The sequence below is a fragment of the Oryza sativa genome, chromosome 11 (assembly GCF_034140825.1).
Source record: "Oryza sativa Japonica Group chromosome 11, ASM3414082v1".
Lineage (NCBI taxonomy): Eukaryota > Viridiplantae > Streptophyta > Magnoliopsida > Poales > Poaceae > Oryza > Oryza sativa.
The window spans coordinates 11205087-11214772 of record NC_089045.1 but is presented as its reverse complement, the minus strand read 5'-3'; the positions used below and the strand labels follow the sequence as shown (position 1 = coordinate 11214772).

General features: G+C 37.7%; 1 protein-coding gene across 1 annotated transcript; it reads right to left on the bottom strand.

Annotated features, from left to right (window-relative positions):
- Nucleotides 1-2331: 2331 nt before the first annotated feature.
- Nucleotides 2332-4736, bottom strand: LOC107276195 (protein VERNALIZATION 3). The gene is made up of 4 exons (XM_015762083.3): nucleotides 4414-4736; nucleotides 3688-3749; nucleotides 3444-3484; nucleotides 2332-2958 (listed from the first exon to the last, which is right to left on the bottom strand). The coding sequence occupies exons 1-4, from the start codon at nucleotides 4603-4605 to the stop codon at nucleotides 2729-2731; spliced, it is 525 nt and encodes a 174-aa protein (XP_015617569.1). The 5' UTR covers nucleotides 4606-4736; the 3' UTR covers nucleotides 2332-2728.
- Between the last annotated feature and the right edge of the window lie 4950 nt (nucleotides 4737-9686).

The following is a 9686-nucleotide window of genomic DNA, read 5'->3' as shown; positions in this document are numbered from 1 at the left end:
CTCGTTACGATTTTCTTTTTTGAGAGCTGCCTCGTTACGATTTGCTAGCTGTTGCAAATCTTCAGAACTAACTGGAGCTAGGACGCATAGAAAGTTCGATTATGACACTCCTCCAAAATCATTTTTTCAAAAAAAGAAGATAAAAAAGAAAAAGAAAACAAATATTAAATGCAAAACACAAACAAAATTAACAATACAGATGAAACATCATCACTATTAAGTGAGGTGTGGAGACAAGGATACTGGAGCTGACGCTGCAGGAGCACAAAAGGCCGAGTTTTTTTAGTAACCCAAAATGCAAACTTTACGATTCCGTATATGTAACCCACAAAGTGAATTTTACCTAATTTACATATAATTTTTGGCATTGTGCCATGCATATTGACATACACTACTACACAAATGACTTTTATGGACAAGCACCGCAATAAACTACAGGCTGGCCATAATCGACCATATTTTCACACACAGCTCCTTAAGAGGTCTGCATACAAAAAAAATTATTTTTGCATATGGGCCTCTAAACATGCGAAATAAGCATATTTTCATATGCGGGTCTCTTAAGTGATCCGCATGTGAAAATCTCCCCACCCCCTATTCCAACACTTACTCCTCCATTCTCTCTCTCTCCTCCGCTCCTCTCCCTGCCTCCTCCTCCTCCTCCTCCTCCTCTCCCAACCTTCTCTCCCCTCTCCTCCCCCAGACGATAGGCACTGGTGGTGGTGGGCGGGGGTGATGGCGCGCGGCGGCCCCCTCCGCCCTCCCCGCGCGAATTAGGCGGCAGGCTCGAGCGGGAGGCTAGTGGAGAAGTGGCCCCACACGGATCCAGCGTCGGCAAAGCGCTCACGCGAGCACTCAGGAGGTGGAGGGCTCGGGCATGGGCTCCGGTGGCCCTCCCCAACGATGACGAAGACCCTTGATGGCTATGACCTCGACGACGACGATGACCCAGGTGGAGGCAGCGGACTAGGGTTTTGAGTGACGGTGCCGAGCAGGGTGTGGTGGGTTTCAGGGCTAGGGTTTGGATTTTTTTTTTAATTTTCTTTGTGTTTTTTTCCGTGCGGGTGCACCACCCGTACAGAAAAATGATGATTTTTGTAGACCCCTAGGTGTAGGGACCTATTTTGGCCCGCACTCGAAAATCTATTTTGGCTGTCTGACAAAATTGTTTATGTATACTAGTGATATATGTCAAAATTTCACTGAACTCTGCTACTTTTCTTCTCTCTCTCTCACTCTAACTGATAAATTTGTTATCTTAATTAGTTATGAAAACGCTCATATAAGCTTCCAAATATAAAACGTCATAATCCAAAACCACTTTAATTAGTGATTATATGTTGAAAAGTTCAGGATGGTTGCATTCTATCTGGTTTTAAAGTCTATGGTGGTAACAACCTTCGGATTAGCTATAAATGTGTCGCATGTTTTTCATGAAAAAATAGTCCGCGTATATTTATGTTGTAAGTCTCTAAATTACATATGTAATTGCACTAGGTTTATATTATAATTACATTTGACATTTTTTTTAAAAATGCATCGCCATATTTTTAGATAGACCGAATAAACTTTCATCCGAAACTTACGTGAATGTGTTAATACAGATTGGGTGTAGTGAAGAATCAAGATGCCATGTAGAACAAAGAGGTGCTGGTCTGGGCCTATTTACAAGCGAATCCGCTCTAACTCTTTCCCTTGAACTTTCCAAAATTGTTAATTATTAGAAGTCGTAAGTGGTTTGAACTTCTCCGCCTCCTCTTTTCTGTATATTTTGCTGCAGTGCCATAATTACTAAACTAGGTCCACTGGTTCTATATTTTGTTCAGCGACAGTCCATTTGTCACATGAACTTATATATAGCTAGGGCAGTAATAGTTGTGGGTGATCTATAAAAAAACCTTCGTCCAAGCAAGTGCTTATACAAAATTTAAGGAATCTTCAATTGGATATATAATTGCACAAATCAATCTGAAGAATTCTAGGCACATTATTGCAGCTTACTACTTACATTCACATGCATTAATTGTACACATTATATTGTTCAAGGAAAAGTGAAAAACTGAACAATGAATTAATATATGTCTCTTTAAGATTCTCTCAGCATATATGCATGTACACATGCTGTGAACTTTTACTATATATAGTTATTCTTTAGGGACATAATAAAAATAGGCTTTTTAGTTAACCTGAAACTAGCTAGCTAGATTGACACATTGGTATGACAGCTGGTTAGGTGACAAACAAGGGACATTTTGTAAAACTAGTAAGGGAAAAGACATTAATAATCTATCCATCTGGGTATCTTACAACATCACAGCTTAGAAACAAACATAAGCAATTTTCCCCTTTTTCTTCAAACCATGTAGTCAATTGGAACAATGCGCAGCTCAAGCTTTCTGGGAAGGAGAGCTAGGACAAACAACAACATTACAAGAGCTACATTCTTCAGTGAACTATATATTTATATATAGTTCTTATACCATTGTGCAAGCATGTAATGCCTACACATTAGGCACTTACACAAAGAGACAAACACAAACACGCACTCTCACACACATATATATGCCCCTTTAGGAATTGATACTTATCTCCCCCAATTGCTATTTTATATGCTAGCTAGCTTCTGTGTGCCTTCCAAAGAGGTAAGCTAGTGCATGCAGAATTGATCACCATATTATGTATATAGAAGGGGACTTTCTCAGTTAGCACCCAACAATTTATACATATATCATCTAACACACCTTCTTCCTCCACAGCCGTTCTCCCTCTGGCAGTTGAAGAAGAGCGCGGCGACCGGCGAACCGAGGTTGTAGAGCTCAGCAAAGTCCCTTGTATTGAAGTTTTGGCGCCACCCTGGTGCATAGGTGGTCTGCCTGACTGACTGCCTGAATAGGATGAACACGAAGCGATGGATGCCTGCAGTTGGGCGTGGGCTCTCATAGGGGACAATCTCATTACCTGATGACACATACAATATCAACATTTAATTTCTGTAGTGGTGAAGATTTTATGCTAAAAGATGTTATAAACTTAGATGAATGAAAAATTTAGGTTATGTTATAACTTAGATGAATGAAAAATTTAAGTTAATGTTACAAAGCAGATAACTCAATCTAATATATTTGTGGAAGTAATATATTATTTTTCATCTTTCCAAACATGGATCAAATGTGTGCAGCACATGATATATACCATGTTTAATTAGTTTCTATGAAGCACAATATAATCGAAGATAGGAATCATGTTCTCTTTTCATGCCACTGTTTAACTGTACACCTATTAATTTATTTGTGTGGCAAAAAGAAACCCTTAGAGACACTTTAGCTTTTGTCGGCGCCGAAAACCAAAATATTTGATTAGGTAGCTTGAACAACTTGAACATAGGACAGAGAAGTCACATGACATGCAGATAAAATGGCATTAACAAGAGTCAAATCACTTACCAAATCTGGCATCAGTGGTCTCTGGAATGTCTGTCACCATCCTATATTTTTGCATCAGATATTGAGAACTAACAAATCAGTACTATGTCAAGATGATATAAATATTATACTCATGCATGCATCTATCAACAACAGGAGCAGCACACCGCATGCATGCATGCATGTAAATAAAGTGAAGGGGGGAAATAAAGGGCCTGTGGATTGCCACTCAAACGCATGCACATAAAAGCTACATGGAGCTTACCAATGAAGGTACTCTCTTTTAGTAGGGTTGCTGGGGCTTGGTGCATCAGGGTCCACCATTACCTAGCAACAAGATATATAGATGTGTAGACACATGTGAGATGAATCTCTCAAACACTCTAGATATTCTCATAGAATGAGCACTCATAAAGTCTATGACAAGCTCATGTTGTGTGCATAAATATGTTTTGATCATTGTTGAGCATATACAATAATTCTTATATGGGAGCATGCATATACAAAAAAAACAAGTAAATATCACAAGGAAATTGATACATAGGAGTTGAATTAATACCAGAAATAATTTTGGTGATTGGGCAAAGGGTAGTGTGTGTGTGTGTGTGTGTGTAGTCAGTGGATGTGATCTAAAACATTGCAATTTACCAATACTAAGAGGACGGATTAGTTAGTATTGTCTACTAAAGGACATATTAACAAAACATGCACATGAACTAAAGACGTCAACTGAATGACATATGCTTTTATTTCCATCTTATAATATCAGGGAATATAGTGGACACTTTATTTAGGCAATATGCTGGGTTGGTTCCAGTAAATAGTCAAGCTAGAGAGATGCCAATTATATCCATTAATTAGGACTACTCAAAATTCAAGTTTTATAAAGAAAAAAAGAGACAAAGCCTAATAAACCATAGAAGGCCAATGATTTCAAGAAAGATGAACCTATTGTAGCAACAACTTCAACCGAACTATGTATCACACTTACAAGCGTGTAGAGCGTCCTCATGTCGCGACCTTCGATATAAATCCTTGGTTGGTTCAACACCTGAGATGGCTTGAGCTCAGACCCATTTGTCATCTCCTTGCTGTTGTAGAAGACCCTAAGCGAAGCGGTGGTGACGAACGGGTCCACGATATCGCCGACGACATGACCGACAACCAATGGGTCCCTAGACATGTTGATCACAGAATATGATTGGGGGAGAAACTGAGGATCAGCTGGAGATCAGTAGCTAGAGCTTGCTGTGAGATGAGATAGCTTAGCTAGGATGAGAGCTCTCAAATGTTGCTTACTGTGAGGGCTTTGATGAGATGATGGAGTGAATGGGGGTGCCTATTTATAGAGGAGATGGATGATATATACTACTACCAAATGATCAATAGCTGAGACATCCTGATGAAAAGCTAAATTAAGTTTTGCACTGTATTTTTCCAGGGCTCTCGGAATCTGCTTTTAGGGCAAATAAGAATGGATTTGGGTGGTTCTGGCAAGAGGTTATGAAGCTCTCCCTTCTCCATCCTTTAGGGTTAGTGCGTCCAGGCATGCACAATAGACCCATTTGTATGCTCTCTCTTCCGATCCATTGGTGAATCAAATCTTGACGACGCCGTGTCACTTATTCGCTAAATCTGGACCCATTTGATGCACTTCAAGTATAATAAGGTGAAAAAGTTTGGTCACTTTTGACCTAGGTCCCATCAGGCACGACGGTGCATGCGCTACTAGCTAGCTACATATCATATCAGCAGCTAATTAGTGAGAGCTCTAACTGATGCATGATCTCTCTGCATCAGCTAGGCCAGCATGCAGAGCTAGTGATATGATGATGAACTAAAGGCAGAGAAGAGTCGTTGCCTCATGGGACAAGTAAGCTAAGCTAAGCTAAGCCACAGTTGGAGAGATTAGTACCCTTTGGCTTTCCTTTTGGCGATCTTAGTTTAAGCCCTAATTCAATTCGGTCTGACATCACAGACGACGTGACTACAATTTACAACATGACATTCTCTTTTTCCTTGGCACTTTTCTCACTCAACTGGGTCACAGCATTGGATTCGATCAGCACTCCATGCATGTAAAAGTGGATATGATGTGCAGAAAGCTTTGGTATATAGCAGCAGAATGTATGGTGCAGTGCATAGCATGCATGTCAATGAAATTCAGCCATGGAACAATGCAAGAACAGCTCTTGAGAAGATTTATATGGTATATAAATTTTCAAGGTTTATTATTCTGTCTCAGAAACACACACAAAAAAAAGCTGGATATAAGAGGAAGGGTTCTCATATAAATATTTATTAATTAAGAGATCAATGGGGCTTGAACTCCGGTCGGCTAGCGCACCTTGTGGTGCTAATCAGAAGACCCCTAGGCCTTTCGCTATCTCAGAAATATAGGCATGTTCATGTATAGATTGAGAGTTTTATTTTTCTTCGTGTTACATTATTTTATTTTTTGCTCCCTGCCTCTAATCATGAAAACATGTCTTTTTTTTATTACCAACATAATTTCAAAAAAAAAATACAACTTTGGCCACTCATTTTTATCACAATTTATCAAGAAAACCTGATAAAATCACAATTTTAATTATGACAATATTTTTAGGTAAATATCGATCGTCACGCCTTCATCATACATTCATATAATATAAACATTTAACAACATGGTGTTCAAAGTATTCAAAGTAAATTGAGTTAAGACATGTGCAAAATGACATGTTGCAGCTTGGAACAAAGTCAGGATATATATAATCCCACACAAGACACCTTTTCTTGTGAAATATTGTTCCTTGATGACCAATGATATGAACGAGCTATTTGGTAAAGATGGTTGGCCAGCCCACACCATTCTCTTATACTAATTTGCATCTTGTAGAGATTTAGGACAAAATATAATGTGCATCTTGGCAAATGAGATTGTAGAAGAAAGTGTACTCCATCCGATCACAGATTGGCAATGTTTTAATTAGGCCATTTCTAGTGGGAGGTGTTATTTTTACGTTTTCAAGGGTGCCATATAGGTAACAAGATATGTAATTGATAATTAAAATAGCGCATACAATACATTGTTTGATTTTGTTGTTTCATAAGCAATACACAATACATGCAAGAGACAAATTGTATTGTAAACAATATAAATATAGTTTCATGAAGATAAAACTCATTAATTCCTTCATTAATTCCTTGTCACATCATTAAAAATACTGACATGGCACCCTGTTTAATGAGAATGAAACTACCACTTGGAGTGAATCTGTCCCAAGTATTCCTCTGGTAAAAAAAAAGTATGTGTTTTAATTAGACATTATTCACACGGTACTAAAATTACAATTTTAACAATTTGTAAAACTAATAAAGGCCCTGTTTAGTTCACACCAAACTTCCCCCCAACTCCCAACTTTCCATCGATCACATCACATCACATTCAAAACTTTCCTACACACATAAACTCCCAACTTTTTTTCCAAACTACTAACTTTTCCCAAACTTCTTCTCAATTTCAGGAACTAAACATAGTAAAATAATCTACAGACACATACACAAGAGTTTTCATACATCTAAAATCTAAATATTTTATAAAATAGTAATGTTCAAAGTTTTTAAATTAGTCTTGGGAGCATGTCTAAAACGATAACGGAATAGTTGTGCGTGATAGTTGAATTCTGGACTGTCAATGCAAAGTAGCACACTAAACACCCATCAGATTCATCCCAATTTAGCTAGGATTTCTTGTATCTTAATTTGTGGAGAATAATGCAAATAATGGTACAACACAAATTAATACTACTAGCTGATGTACTAGCTACTTTATTATTAAACAGCTATATATATATATGTTCTTCTAGAGTTAACTTACGCGGCTAGGTTGAACACCATCTGAAGATAAGGTAACCATCATGGTATAAGTTTCCTATAACTAGAAATGCAATCATTTGATGATTTGATCTGACCTATCATTCTTTGCCAAGTCATTCAAGTTTACCTTAATCGACTGCACTACCTTGCGGTTGCTTTGTACCCTAGGCCTAACAAGATGGCATCTTGCTACGTGTAACGCCCAACAATTATCCATGTGTCAATATTAGTTAATTAATATAGGATCAAGAATAATGATCTGTCGGTATTCTATGAAAAATGTTGGCCAACTTTGAGCAATGGATTAACTAGGCAAGCAAGCTACTAATACCCTCCCAGATTCTGCATTATTGTGCATGAGTGATGGCATTTGCATATATACGAAAGGGACTCAACTGTAGTTAAATTATCAGCAAATTAAAGAGAGAGATGCCTCCATCTTCCCTTCAAGAAACAGGCAATAATAGATACTGGCAAAACTAATGTCTTTCTAAAGTGTGATTAATCTCCAGTACAGTTAGTACTAGTAGGCGCGCGCGCGTGTGATGCACTGTATCTGGACGAGTTGTTTAACTAAATTAATTGATGCACACCACTGATCATTGGCATGAGCATGCCATGCATATGATCACATACTAAACCATCTATTGGGCAGTTAACTAATTAAATTACCGCATGGTTTAATTAGCAGGAGTAGGCCGGTGTGTGTGACTAACTGTGTTAGCTATAGCTAGTTTAGTTAAGCTTGTCTAGGTACTGCAAAGGGAAGATACTTTGGGGGGTGATTCAGTTAATTGCATTTCATTAGCTTAAGACCTGAGATCTCATAGAGGACACAGAATATTACTCCACTATTCCAAGTTGAAACTTGGCCAACAGAATTGAGCAGGCATGCTCTGCTGCTTCCTAGCTTCATACAATGTATTGTTTCTCTCTGCAGCTTTAATTTCATCAATTAATTGATCACCACTTAGGTTTATATTCTTCTGTGCTCCTTTAATTCCTATCATCGCCCAGCCTTTTTTGAAAACAATTAATTTTGCCCTTTGGTTGTATATATATTCTCATACCTATCATCATCGCACTATAAAAACTAAGCTAATTAATTATTAAGTGCTGGGGTGGTGATGTTGCTAGTAGCTAGGTTAATATGCATGGCTACACAAGTCTATGGATGGCTAGGTTTTCGACTTGTATGGACCTTTTCTAGAATCATTCCATCCAATATATTCCGAAATGATTATCCTAACCATGCTTATAAAATTGGTAAATCTGCATATCAAAAGTCGTGAAAGGCTGAAAGCCATTAATCAAGGGATGCCTTAGTTAAGCCCTCAAGTAACTCTACTCCCACTGTCTCTCTCTGCTTCATTCTTAAGTAGTGTTCTCCAGCAGGTAACAAGATCCATGTACTGAGATTTCTTGAGATTTATCTTAAGGCTTGTAATTAGTATAGGGTGGTCCTCTTCTCTGTGTGTGTTGAGCATATGCATGCATGAGCTTTAATTTAATTTAATTTAATTTAATTTAGGAGAGGCTAGCTCTAAGCATGAGTTCAGCTCAAATGATCTCATAACATGGAAGTGTGCATGCGTTGATAAAATAAACTTTGGAAGCGTCTCTCATCTCGAGGCAGAAGCATGCTTCTCGGCTACACTAGATAATTGCATGCATGCCAACCACGGATCGGTATATATATCTATATATATGTGTGTGTATGTATATATACAAACACACACAAATTTATGCACATATGAGTAGTGGTCCTATATCTAGCAAAGCTAAGCTACCAATTATATATATATATATATATGTATATATGTATGTTTGTGCATCGTTTATATAAACTACGGATGCTTATGTAAGATTGATGCGTATGTGATTGGTTTGAGAGTCCAACTGTCACTTTTTTGACAGGTTTGTTAGAATTTTTATAAGCTAAAGCAAGATATGTAAAGTAACTGATCATAACAGTTTACTTTGTTTATTGCTACATCAATGTGGTATATCATCGTTAACTAGAGTTAACTAAAGGGTTCTGTTTGGATCTCGAGTTTTATCAAAACTAGATTTCTATCAACTCCTTCAATTATATGCATAGAATGTAGTTGTTCTGTAGGTTTAAGTAAGCCCATCACAAAAAAAATATTTTTTTTCTTTCGGTTGCTTGCGGGATATATGGAAAAACATAATGACACACATGATATATAGGTTCAAAGTCTCGTAGTGCACTCGCCATAATTTCATCCATGTGGAATCAAATACGTTTACAATAATTCCTATGTAAGGTCCATAATATGAACTCGAAGTTTGCAATGTTTTATGTGCTTTCCCACTATTCCTAACATATAGAGATGCAATCTACCTTTGTGTAAAACTTTGGGCGTAAGTTAAGTAACTTGCATA

Bases quoted from the DNA above. Each gene is read 5' to 3' on its own strand.
- LOC107276195 (XM_015762083.3), bottom strand. From the start codon at position 4,605: ATGTCTAGGGACCCATTGGTTGTCGGTCATGTCGTCGGCGATATCGTG. The intron at 3,750-4,413 runs GTAAGTGTGATA...TCTTGTTGCTAG, and splicing joins TGAGGACGCTCTACACGCTT to GTAATGGTGGACCCTGATGC. The intron at 3,485-3,687 runs GTAAGCTCCATG...GCAAAAATATAG, and splicing joins AAAAGAGAGTACCTTCATTG to GATGGTGACAGACATTCCAG.